General features: G+C 38.3%; 1 protein-coding gene across 6 annotated transcripts in view; it reads left to right on the plus strand.

Moving 5' to 3' along the window:
- Window positions 1-13,178, plus strand: part of UGGT2 (UDP-glucose glycoprotein glucosyltransferase 2) — an 81,236-nt gene continuing 68,058 nt past the window's right edge. For 3 of the 6 annotated variants that reach the window (XR_010612342.1, XR_010612343.1, XM_065678047.1), the window contains exons 1-4: window positions 8-395; window positions 2,247-2,329; window positions 10,132-10,262; window positions 11,383-11,495. Coding sequence is in view for 4 of the 6 variants with exons in the window: in XM_065678047.1 (XP_065534119.1) it covers window positions 244-395; window positions 2,247-2,329; window positions 10,132-10,262; window positions 11,383-11,495 (479 nt within the window). In the remaining 2 variants the exon portion in view is untranslated. Of the gene's footprint in view, window positions 396-2,246; window positions 2,330-10,131; window positions 10,263-11,382; window positions 11,496-13,178 lie in introns of all 6 variants that reach the window. The other 3 variants (XM_065678048.1, XM_065678046.1, XM_065678045.1) reach the window with 3 other exon arrangements.

A 13,178-nucleotide genomic window follows, 5' to 3' on the forward strand; every position in this document is an offset into this window, starting at 1 on the left:
CGCCAGCTTGCGCGGCACACCGCCCCCGCCGCCTGTCAACGCGGCAGCATGGACAGCACCGCTATTTATTTGGCGTCAGCCACTGCTTAGTCTCTGTGGCGGCCAATAGTCCAGCAGTGGGAGCGCAGCACAGCCAATAGGAGCAAGGCAGGCGTTGCGTAGGCGGGGTGGGAGTGTGCCCGCCGCGGCTGAGGGGCGGTGGGAGTCGGAGCGGGTGTTTGCCGGTGTGTCTCCGTGTTCTCCATGGCGGATTGGTCACTGCCGCCAGCCCTCCTCCTCTTTGGCCTCCTGTGTGCCCAGCCGTGCCACTGCGGCAGGGCTCCAGCCTCCTCCCAGGCCGTGACGGCCCGGCTGGCGGCGAAGTGGCCGGCGACCCCGCTGCTACTGGAGGCGAGGTGCGTGCAGCCTCTTCCTCCTCCTCCTCCTTCTGCTACTGGTTTCCTTGGCCGCCGCGCGGGGCCGTTAGGCCGCGGCAGGGGGCAGCGGCGATACCGGCCCTGGCTGTCTCCTGGGGGGCTGAGGGGACCGGAGGAGGGAGGGGCCCTGTCTTCTCTCCGCTGCGCGGGCTGAGAGGGAAGGTGGGCCGCTAGAAAGGGGTGGCTGCGATTCCTTCCTCTCTTCCTCTGTCAGTCTTTATACAGCTCGTTTGGTATAAAGCTTAACTGTTTTCTCCAATGTTATGGCTAGTGCTGACGGGCTTTCCCACTTCTTGAGCGCGCTGTTTAACTTGCTTTGCATTTAGCCTGAGGAGGAGATGCAGTGGGCCAATCTGCACAGTCTTTCCTTCCACTAAGTAACAGTATCTCTGTATCTCGCCCGAATTAGTTTACTTTCACCCACTGATTTAATAAGTATATGTAAAGGTACTAGTGAAGATGTAGTAGTTAACCCCACCTGGAGTACTGCATCCAGCTCTGGAGTCCTCACTATAGAAGATATAGGACCTGTTGGAGAGGGCCCAGAGAAGGGCTACAAAAATGATCAGAGGGATGGAGCGCCTCTCATAAGGAGACAGGCTGAGAGAGCTGGGGTTGTTCAGCCTGGAGAAAGCTCTGGGAAGACCTTATCATGGCCTTTCAGTTCTTAAAAGGGTCCTGTAAGAAAGATGAGGAGAGACTCGTTAGCAGGGCCTGTTGCACTAGGATGAGGGATGATGGTTTTAAACTAAAAGGGGGAGATTCAGGCTGGATGTGAAGAAAAAATGTTTTACAATGAGGGTGGTAAAACACTGGCACAGGTTGCCCGCAGAGGTGGTGGATGCACCATCCCTGGAGACATACAAGACCATTCTGGATGTGGTTCTGGGCAACTTGATCAGTTGAAGATGTCCCTGCTCATTGCAGGGGGGTTGGACTAGATGAGCTTTGAAGGTCCCTTCCAACCCAAATTATTCTATGAGTCTATGATTTCAAAATAGGAAGTGAAAATGTTTTCCAGTATTACATGTTTGTGGCTCCTCTGCCAGTTTGGTTTAAAATCCTTTTGATTTGATTTTAAACTTATTTGCTGCTGGTTGGAGAACTCCCATGAAAGGGAGAACTGCAAGGTTCTGTAATCAAAGGAGTGGAAAACTTCCAAAGTAAATATTAGGAAACAATACACTCATGCTAGCAAGTTGATCTTTTTGGCAGACTTAAGGAGGGAGAAGAAAAGCAAATGATGTTCCCTTAAGAAAAACCACAAAACTAAAGAATGTTACCAGTAAATGCAAGAGTGGGATTTGGAATAAAGCAAATATTACCTTTTATGCCTTGTAAGGATTAACCAATTTCTGCAAGAGTTTCAGAGACTAAAGACCTCCCTTGCATAGCAAAATAGACATTGTCATTGATAACTGCCTGTAATTTAATTAAAACCTATCACTTGACAGAGCGTGTGTTACTGTTTTTGTATTTACCCTCTATTAAATAAAGTTTGTGCACTGAATTGATTTTATTTCTAACTATATTGGAATATCTGTGGAAAAATAAAGTGCAAAATTGTGTTTATTTCTGCATCAGAGGATATTTTGCTTGCTTCACAGCTCTGATTGTTGAGTTCAGATTGGCAGTATTTTGTTCAAAATTTGTTTTATCCAAAATACACTACGGTTCACTGTTTTATGCTACAGGGATTTTAGATGATCATTGAATACTCAGCACTTGGTTGTTGCTGGGCATTTGTTATTTTAAACAACTGAAGTTTTTACTGTGGTACATCTTTGGACAAAGGCAACCTATGGACAATTCATTTTTATTTTTAAACAGTGAATTTATTGCAGAAGATGGTAATGAGAAGTTTTGGCAGTTCTTGGAAACTGTACGAGAATTAACAGTTTATAAGCAAGGAGGTAAGTTAAACAGCATGCTAGCTTTAATATTTTGCACTGTATCTAACTTTTAAACATCAAGCTAACACATTAACTAGTTCCAGTCGGGTAAAGCCTAACTTTTCTGCTGTTGCTAACTAGGTAGTTTTCTTTCAGAAAGCTGTAGCATGTTTTCCACTGAGAGCTCTACCTATACATGAGTTATGAAAGCAAGGAAAACAAGATGGACTGAACTGTTACAACATGGAAGAGAAGTGTAAAGATTAAAAATACTTTCTTATACATGACTCAGCAAGAGCTTATAGGATATACAGACTTCATGTTTTGTGTAAGGTGGATGTTTGTAGAGGGAGAGAATCCCACAAATAACTAAAATGAGAATGCTAGCTAAAGTAAAAACCGGAAAGAATGGCCAAAAAAAAAGGTTTTGTACTTGCAGGTGGCATAGAGACTGTTTTCTGTTGTCAATATTGGTGTTTCAGAATAAATATCACTGTCAAAGTAAGACTAAAAACACCCTGCCTGATTAGACAGAAGAATATTAAGTTTGCAGAGAAGAACAAAGCACAAAATCCAGCAAACAAAGCATAAGTAAGCCACCTCAGAAGATGCCTTGGAAAGCAGTTTGCTGGAAATGCATATGGTAATGAGAAACTTGAAAACCTACCAGGCTTTACAACAGGTTGGTGGATATTAGACCTACTTGGTAGGTCAATAGATAAACAAGGCGAAAAAAGCTTCTAAACAAGTAAGGCTGTTTCATTTTGCTCTTTACTTCAGAACAGTACAGCTCCTTAGGCATGAGTGAGAGGACCTAACACTGCTACTGGAAGAGACTTGGGTAAATTGAATGTTATGTTAATAGCCAGAAGCTAACAAATTGTAGAAAGATCATGTGGGAAATGGTAGTGAAATTGCAGAACTGAATCCTTGTTGTGAACCTAGCAGTATATGGGAGGGAGGACTTGCTGAAAAACACGCATTAGCAATTGTGACTCACTGAATACAAATTCTAAAGATACTGTGGTGCCCATGTGGATAGGTCAGGGAGAGTGTTATTTGAGTGCTCAGCAATGCCCAAAGCAGGTGATAGGCTTAAAAAATTATGAGGAAAGGAATGGGGACCAATATATTAAATAACATCTTGCTGCTTACAATTCCATGATGCAGTCTTGTGTTGAGTAAAATGTGATGTTCTACATTACTGTCTATTTTCCTCTTAATTTCTTCAGAAAGGATATAGAAAAAGCAGGAGATGTACAAGGAACTGTGATTGTACTTGTGGGATATCAACTTGAGAAGGGGGGGGAAAATTACTGTGAGCTGTTGAAAACTGAGGGTGATCTGAGGTCAGAAGTATAAACAGCACAGGAGAGAATCAGTAGGCCTGGGTGGTAAATGCTGCTTAGAGCCATTCTGCGTTAAGGGGATGAGTACATTGAAGATGGAAGTAGATGCAGAATTTGATCTGTGAGCAGCAGCTAGTAGTAGCGTTTATTGATGCAGGTACTGCTGACTAATACTTTTTAAGTTTTTTGTCTGTGCACCCTCCACAAGGTTGTGAATGACACGAAACAGAAAAGTTGAGAAGCTGGAGGCTAGAGCTGCCATTAGAGGAGCCTTGGCAGGCTGGAGAGAGAGGCCAACAGAAACTTTGGGAAGTTTGCCAAGGCATTTTACAGACTTCTGCATATGGGTTGAGATAATCTCAGCAACAGTGCAACCTGGGCAATGACTGACTAGAAGGCAAGGTTGGTTTTAGGAAACACAGCCAGGGATTCTTAACAGTGAGTTGCATTAAATTCTTACATCTCTGAAGGCTGATTGCATGCTAGGCTGCATCAGCAAGAATGTAGCCAGCAAGTCAAGGAAACTGGTTATTCCACTGTACATGCCATTTGTAAGACAGCCACTGGACTACTGGGCCCAGGTTTGGGCTCCCTGTTAAAGAGAAGTCGTACTGGAGCAAGTCTAGGAGCGGATGGCCAAAATGGTTAAGGAACTGGAGCAGACATTTGAGGTAAGGCTGGGAGAACTGGATTTTACTCAACATGCGAAACAAGGTCTCTCCTTACTCCCTCTATCTTTATATATACAAGGGTATAGAGAAGATTAAAACAGACCCTTCACGAAGGTACGTAGTTATATGAAAAAAAGCCATGTGCACAAGTTGAAACATGGAAATTTTGGTTAGATGCTATGGAAAATGTTTCTGCCATGGGATTGGGTGAAGACTGGAACAGGCTGCCCCTGTGGAAGGAGGCTGTGGAATCTGTTCCTGGAGACACTCAAAGCTGCTGCACAAGGTCCTGAGCAGCCTAATCTGGCATTGAAATTAGACGTCCTCCAAGTAAATGTTTGGATGAGGTGACCTCCATAAGTGACTTTTGACTTGAATTACTATTTTGATTTTTTTTTTTTTCTATGAATGGTTTAGATGCAGTTGGTATAGCCCTTGAGACAAGGCTGATGTATTAGATGATGTGTCAGGGTTTTTTATCAGCAGCCATCTCTTGTCTCCCTGCTTGGACAATCTTTCCAAGGAATGTGAAGCTTAGTGACATTTATTATTAGTGACAGAGATGTCTGTTGAAATTAGCTGTTAGCTACATGCTTTACCTACTTCATTTGGATAAACTGTGTGACTGAGAATAAATAAATTACCAGCAGGATGGTTTGCAGGGCCCATCTTGCTGATGAAGTATTAGATGCTGGTAGGGGGGAACCTTGAGAATGTACTAAAATAGTACTTTAATTAAGCACGTGAAGCAATTGATGTGTATTTCTAAAGTTATGGCAAAAAGACTCATATGTTTATAATGCAGGAAAACTTCAAAGTCTGTGACAGAGCTGTTTTCCTAAAAGTCAATTCATAGCTGGGGTAGGATTATGCAAGCAGACCGATACTTTTTATGAACAGGATGAGAAGGAAAGGTTCTGTTTTACAGGAAGAGAAAGTGGTTATTTGATGACAAAAATCCCATTAATATTTATTCTTCCAAATGAAGAGTATCTTATTGACATTGATGTACTAAATATGAAATAGCATCATACTTACCTAGCAATAGTTAAGTCACTTTCAGTGGGGAAATCTGCATTAGGCATTTGAAATAAAATGGTCAGGTAGGGTGAAGAATACTGATCCTCAAATACTGGAATGGTGCAGTTACTGAAAGGTGTAACACTCTACTTCGGGGAAGAATTTGGTTCTCTGAATGGTATGGAATGGGTTTTGTCTTAGATGTTGCATGTCAAGACACATTGATGTAGAGGGATGTTCATGATGCATTAGGGCTGGAGTAACACTTGAGCAAATTAAACTGGTTGGGCCAATTGACTTCTCAGTTCTGCTCTGGATGATATCAAGAGTAGATAGGATGGACAACTGGGAAATAAAAGCATTGTTGTTTTCAAATAGAAACATTTTAATAGAAGGTAAAGAATTACTAGATTTGAAGATGAAAAACTGGGTTTATAGGTGAGTTGGATTATGGATTTGTATCCCAACCCACTGGTGAGTATTTTAGAAGAGTCACGAAGTATTAAAGCTAAAAGGCAATTTAAAAAATCAGATACAGTGTCTTTTTTTTTTATTCTTTTGAATCATCCCTTGGATGATTTCTAACCTGTTGCTTATCAGTTCTCAAAAATAGTTATTTTAAATTCAACAACAGATGTTGATTTGACTATTTTAACTTGCTCATTTAAAATATTAAAATATTTGGCCTTAGCGAATTAGGTCTAGTAATGGTCTGGTTAGCTGTGATACTTGTAACAGTTTAGTGGATTTGGTAGAAAATGTGCACATGGAATTTTGTAAAGCATCAAGTCTCGTGATGTGTTTGGTTGTTTCAGCTTTTTCTTTCATATGAACTCAAATCAACTTGTAAATCATTGAGATTATACAATACGGAAAGCATCAGAAAGTTAATTATGGGATACACTATTAAATTAGAATGAGGTCTTCAGGTAGCATGGACAGCATTATGTAGCTATACTTAATATGCAGTATACTTTCTGCCAGGCTCATGGAAGATTTGGAAATGCAAATGATGGTATTTTGATGTATGTTATATGGAAATCAAAACCACAAAAACTTCATATTATAAACCAGCACAGTTACAAAATGCGGAAGATTGTATTTTAAATGTGCTACTGCTTTTTTATTTCAGAAGGTTAATTTAGGAACACAGACTGAAGGTAAATAGCCAGTTTCCCGCCAACTAATTATAACATGAGTGTTCACTGCCTTTCCTAGTGGTTCAGTTTCTATATTAAATTTTCAGCAGCTTCTTAAATACATTTTTAAAAACCCTCCAAAACCAAAAAATAAAAACCCCCAACACAGACATATTAATAGGGAAACCAGTTTCTCTGAAGAAAATCTAACAGTATATTACATATATGCAAAAATAATGCAAATTATTTGTTGTAAGCTAGAAGACTATGCATTATTCATAACCAAATTATGTAAGTATTTTTTTATGTACGTACCAACCTGAAAGGTTCAAGAGTAATTCGTTTCACAAGCATGGAACTTCCATAATAATCATGCAATAAAATGAAGTATTGCCTCTCTGCTGGCATCTTGCTTAAATGTCGTAGGGATTTGACTGGCCAGTGATTGCTTGAACTGCTGTTACCTGGAATCTCCAATTCTCTAGTTAATCTATAGATACAGATAACACGTCTCTGCAGCAGTGTCTCACATCACAGGTAGATTAAAAATAGTGATGAGGATGGTCATAAAACGAAAGTAAAGATCTGTATCATGGATAGTAAATATTGATATTTAAGTATGAGTCTGTTGAGCTAGTTGTTCATTTCTTGTAGTCAATCTAACTAATTTCACTACAGGAGTTGAGAGAACTATTCAGCTGACAAATTCAGGCTGCTTTAAAAAGAGCTATGTAGCTGTTCAGGTTTGGATGGCTGCTAGGCTATATCTCCCTTGGCTAGAAGGGAAGTTTACAGATACGTAGCTCATACATGTTTAGATGTCTGGAGCTGTATCTTAATAATGCTGTCTATTTATTTTTAAATCAACTTTGTTAATGAATTTAGTGATAATATGCTACCATGTAGAATTTTATGACCAGAAACATTTGTTTCTGTGGTTCTCTGTAACAGCCAAAGAAATTTACTGTGACTTCTGCTCTTTGGCATGGAGTGCAGTTAAAATGTACCTGGAGGGCAAGTAGTTATAAAGTTTCAAGGAGCAAATACTTCATGAAAATAATTTGCAAAACTGAAACAGTAGTTCTGTATGTAACTTTAAAAAATTTGTTTTGCATTGGATGGATTGCTTAGCATTTGATGTCTATTAATTTACCTTACTGAAGTTTAAAGTACAGTTGTAGCCTGAAAGAAGCCAGCAATGTTGAAGTAGAAGGGGTAGATGCATGGTTTGATAAATGTGACAGTGCCAATATGTTATACCATCATTTTTGAAGGCATGTGATGAATTATCTTTTTCATATTAAAGTCATCATCTTAATTGTCTTGTAGAGCAAAAATATCAGCTCTACAACAGTAAAAGTAGAGCTGGAATTTGTAAGCCAAAGAATTTAAAGACTTGTGGTAAAAATATTTTATTCTTTGTATATTTAATAGCTGTTCATTGTGTTCAATAGGATGTTATTTGGGGCTGAGTGGACAGGTAGAAATTTTAGGTCCAATTTTTATTCCCCAATGTCAGACACTTCTGAGATTCAACTAGACAGGGTGCTGGGACATGTAGTCTAGGTCATGCTTGGCTAGAAAGGCTGGACCAAGATGATTCCTTGGACCCCTTGATGGTCCCTTCTAACCTGGTATTCTATGATTCTGTGATTATTTTTGTGGAGATAACTTGAAGAAAACTTGAAAGTGTAGTTACTGGAAAGATGCTTCATTCTGGGAGTATTTGCCCCTCCCAAATCTTTTACATTTACTGCTTAGAATGTGTGAAGACAAATTTATCTTATTTTAGTTCTGCCAGGGCTATATGTAGGTTTAGAAAACCTATATAGAAGAGATGGGGTTTTCATCCATTGAGTGTAATGTTAGACAGTGATGATGATATATAATTTACGGAACAGCAGCTTTCTGGAAATGCAGATAGTACCCGTTTGTGATTGTAGAATTATTTTTTTTTTCTAGTGAATTACAGCAAACTCAGCCTTTCCAAAGAATCAGTTTTAAGAAGAAAGAAAAGGCTGAAAGGGGATCCTAGAGACTTTAAGAACAAACGGAGGTTAGGGATTGCAAAGAGGAAAGTGACAGGATAGGAAATGCTTAATTGTGAAAATCGTATATAGAACTGCTGGGAGCACTTAATGGATATTTCCAGAACTATGGCCTGCATAACTATTGTATGTGGTCTCATATTTTGCTGGAACCTACGCCATGGTGAGGGAGTGAAATTTTAATTGCTGCACTTGTCATTTGATATGAGTACTTCTGGCATCTCCAGCAGCCGAGGCAGTTAAATTCTGGCAGGTTAATTCATATGAGATTATTTTCACACTGTGTAAAAAATTTTGTGCCACTTTGGACCCCTGAAAGGGTTTCCTACTCATATGATCATTCCCCTTTCACAACAGGAGCATCTTAGAATAAGGTGTTGACCTAAGGACACAGATATATTCAAGCTGGACAGCCAGAATGATTAATTCCCACAGCTCACTTTCCCTTTGCTACAAATTTTCACCTTTATAGGAGAATATTTGAATTATGTGTGAAAAAGGTCTGAAATCACTTGAATCACAAGTTTCCTGGTAGTATCTACCAAGTAAAATACATGCTGACTACCTAGATTTGGGGAGGCATAAATTGGCAGTTCTGGAGTGCTTCATACCCGTTTCAACTGTTCCTCCTATAGGAGAGCAACCTCTGGAACAGGGATGGTGCACAATGCTTGGTATGGTCACAGCTTTGGTTCTCTGACTTGAATTTGCTTTCAAGAATATCGTATCATACAGTGTATACAGCTTGATTTAAAGTTTTGGTGAACATTATTCCTTAAACAGATCCAGGTCTTTTTCACAACCTGATGAAACTTCATTGCAGCTTCTTTCTAATTAGGCTTCTTTGCCTCACCCTCCAAAGGCTACATGAGAATATTCACTTGAATTTGCCTCTAAAAGAAGAAATGAACGCTAATTATTTCTCATGTATTTAACCAATGTTCTTTATTATCACTTCTGTCATTCCCAAACACTATCCACCTTCCTTGTTGCTCAGAGTCCTAATTTTGTCCTTGAGAAGACGAGATATGCATGGAGGAGGGAAGCCACTTCACATGTTACATCCACTCTCATACTCTTGTTTATCATGTAGCTTTAAGGAAGAAATAGGCTATGTGAGAGTAGCCTAAAGAATATCACCTTTGGAAGATTTTTATTTATGTAAGCTGTGTAGCTGAAGTGTTCCAAGACTAAGTGTGGGGAAGTAATTTGTAAGATAATGTTTGAAAGTAAGTAACCTTAAGAATATGCATTAAAAGGCTAGCATAAGCTTGACAAAAATAAATCAGTAAGAAAATGCAAGATTTTCTGTATGGATCTGCAGAGATACTTTATTGTCTTGAGTGGATTTTTATATTGCTAAAAGTGATTTACATGCTAACTAGTGCTTTTATGTTTACTTTTGTTGTATTTGTGTTGCGTTTGGCCTTTCAAATTGGTAGTAAAGGAAACAATTATCAGTGAACAACATTCAAAATACTTAACTGCCAAGCAGTGCTAACATAATATTTTCTCTCATGTATCACAGATAGATATGGCACATTATTTATGGCTAAATATTAAAAGTATGTATTTTTATTTTTTTTAATTCAACAGATTCAGAACATTCCTATTACAATTTAATCCTGAAAAAAGCAGGACAATTTTTATCCAATTTGCAAATCAATCTACTGAAGTTTGCACTTTCGATACGGGCATATTCTCCAACTGTTCAGATGTTTCAGCAGGTGATTATATTATCTGATATATTTGGTTCATGATTTTATGTGGTATTTTGGCTGCAGAGTAGAGAATGTTCATTATTACAGTTCTGTAAAATATATGCCAACAGTATTTGCAATCAAACATGATCCATTTATAAAAGTGATGCCTAATAAGCTGGTTATATTGATAGATACAAATATCCATGTTTGTGTGGATAGCATTTTCAAGGTAGGATTTTTGGAATTGTTCATTCTTGAAACTCGGATTGTGGGGAATTTTTGCATTGCTTTAATTAAGCCTGTGGGAATTCAGACATTTTCAAATTAGGAAATTTCCTATAGCTTCAAGTGATTTATGTTTGTTCTTTAGTGGACATCTCATCTCTCATTATTTTAGTATTTGAAATGTTGAAAGACTAGTCAAATACCTGGTTTGTTTGTGAAAAAGCGTGAGGACGTAATTTCACTATGCCTCTAGCCTAAAACTGCTCCTCTACCTTTAGCAATGCCACCTTCATGATAAAGTGAGAAATCCATATTTCTAAAAGGTTATAAGCTGTAATAAAGCTAGGGGGGTTTGCAAGTGTTCTCTGGAGCAGTATCATCATCTCAGACTCGTATCTTTTCATTTTTATCTTTCAGCTTGTGAATCCAGAGTCATTGATAATGCATACAATTCCCACTTTACATGGGAATAGCTGAATAGAGTTAAAAATTAAAAAAAAAAAAAAGGCAGGAGGGTGGAGTATGAAGGAGAGAGAACCAGAACTGATGTTAATTCTTTGGCATTTATTGGTTAGCACTCAAATCTTTGTACATCAACATGATTGCTGATAGCGACTAAAATGAAAAATACCTCAGAGTACAGCTTGTGATTTCAGCTTTGGAGGTTTCTCAGCCCTGTCTTTACATAACATAAATGGTCTTACATTTTCTGGAGTGTGACTGCATTTGATAGACCACATCTCACAAAGGGTATAAGGTCTTAATCTTGTGATATTTTTCACATGTACCCAATTTTGAATGAGCTTAATTAGAAGTACAACTCAATGACAGCTGATCAGTTATTTTAATCAAAGGGATGTGAGTTTAAGCTGAAGTGCAATCAGAGCATTCTGGTTGAGTATAATTGTTGACATATTAGATTGCAGATGATGAACATCCACCAGAAGGCTGCAGTGCATTTGTGGTTATCCATGAGAAGCACACCTGTAAGACTAATGAAATAAAAAAGCTGCTGAAGAAGGCTACTAAGAGGTAAATTTAATGATTTGTTTTAAGAGGAAAAATAGATTACTGAAGTGGAAAATATGTTATTGCATATATACTTGTAGTATTTTGAAATTTCATATTCTACTTACTTGATAATGCCAAGCCCATAAATACCAGTTTACTGGATATTTAAAGACTTACCCATTTAGGGTATGTGTTATTTTAAGAGTTACTTTTGGTTTTGAAATATTTTAAACACTCATGAGAATTCATCAATCACCGTAGAATCATTTAGTTTGGAAAAGATCTGTAAAATGGAGTCTGACTGTCCACCACTAAACCATGTCCCTAAGTGCCACATCCGCATGTCCCCCAAACACCTCCACGGACAGCGACTCAGCCACTTCCCTGGGCACCCTGTTCCAATGCTTGACAACTCTTTTGGTGAAAAAATTTTTTCCTAATACCCAGTCTAGACCTCACCTAGTGCAGCTTGAGGCTGCTTCCTCTCATCCTGTAATTGTTACTAGGGAAAAGAGGCTGACACCCACCTCACTACAACCTCCTTTTGTGTAGTTGTAGAGTGATAAGGTCTCCTCTGAGCCTCCTTTTCTGAATCAAAGTACGGTTTTAAAATAAAATGATAGAGCTTTGCTTCTCTAACTGCATGGGTATTTTCATATTTCTTTTCCCTGGTATGACGTAAGCATGTTTGAGCTAGTGTGCTTTCTATACAAGCTTACCATTTAATGCATCTCAGACAGTACTTCTGCTGACAGACCTTTCTAAGTAGTCAGTGCCACTGGGTTATAAGGACTTGGTAGAGGAGCCTGCTTCAGCTGGCATAACCTTTCCTCACCTGGTGCTTGACTTTGCACCTGTCAAGTATTTTTGCAGGCTTTGTCTTGTGGAAACAAGTATCAGTCCAGGATGAATTTGTATCATGAAGTAAAATATGTAGAACCTATTAAAATAACAAATCTTAAAATAATGAAAGCAAAATGTTTAATTTCTATTTTAAAAACATAATAATTTGTATTTTTTTCAAGAGCTGTATGTAACATTTTTTTAGTTGGTTAGTTAGGGTTTTTTTTTTTTTCCTGCAGTGGTCAAAGTCACCATAATATGCATTAGTGTGCATACCACTTCATGCAGATATGTAGAACTGAAAGATTATTTAGTAGGGCATAGTTTTTGGATTTTGCTTTCTATCAAACTGGGGGAAAAAAAGTGAAAACCTATAAATTTGTCTCTTTGGGAATGGTTGCTTCTGAAAACAGTTTTGTGTTCTACAGGTGTTATTTGTGGTATTCTGAGTCCACTGACAGAATTACAACCTACTAAATCATTGTGTTTTACTTATTCAATAGCCATGGTTTTTGCAAAAACACTTCACTTCTAGTTTGTAATGTCCTATTTTTGACTATTACATTCTGCCTCTCTTATATTCTAACATAAATTATTTGTACTATATTTTTTCCTTTAAAATTACATTGAATTCTTCTGGTCATATATTAAGGCTTCATGAGACCTTAACATTTTATTACTATTCTAAAGCCATTAACTAGATTCAGCACATTTTCCTTTCTGGAGATACAGTCCCCACATTTACAAGATTCTGGAAAAATCACAGTACTAAACAATAGAACCCTGAAGTATTCGGAATTGAAAGAGTTACAGTTCCAGAAATCATTAACTTCAAGAACTCACAACAGAACTGAAGTTCTT

The sequence above is a fragment of the Lathamus discolor genome, chromosome 4 (genome assembly GCF_037157495.1).
Source record: "Lathamus discolor isolate bLatDis1 chromosome 4, bLatDis1.hap1, whole genome shotgun sequence".
NCBI classification, from domain to species: Eukaryota; Metazoa; Chordata; class Aves; order Psittaciformes; family Psittacidae; genus Lathamus; species Lathamus discolor.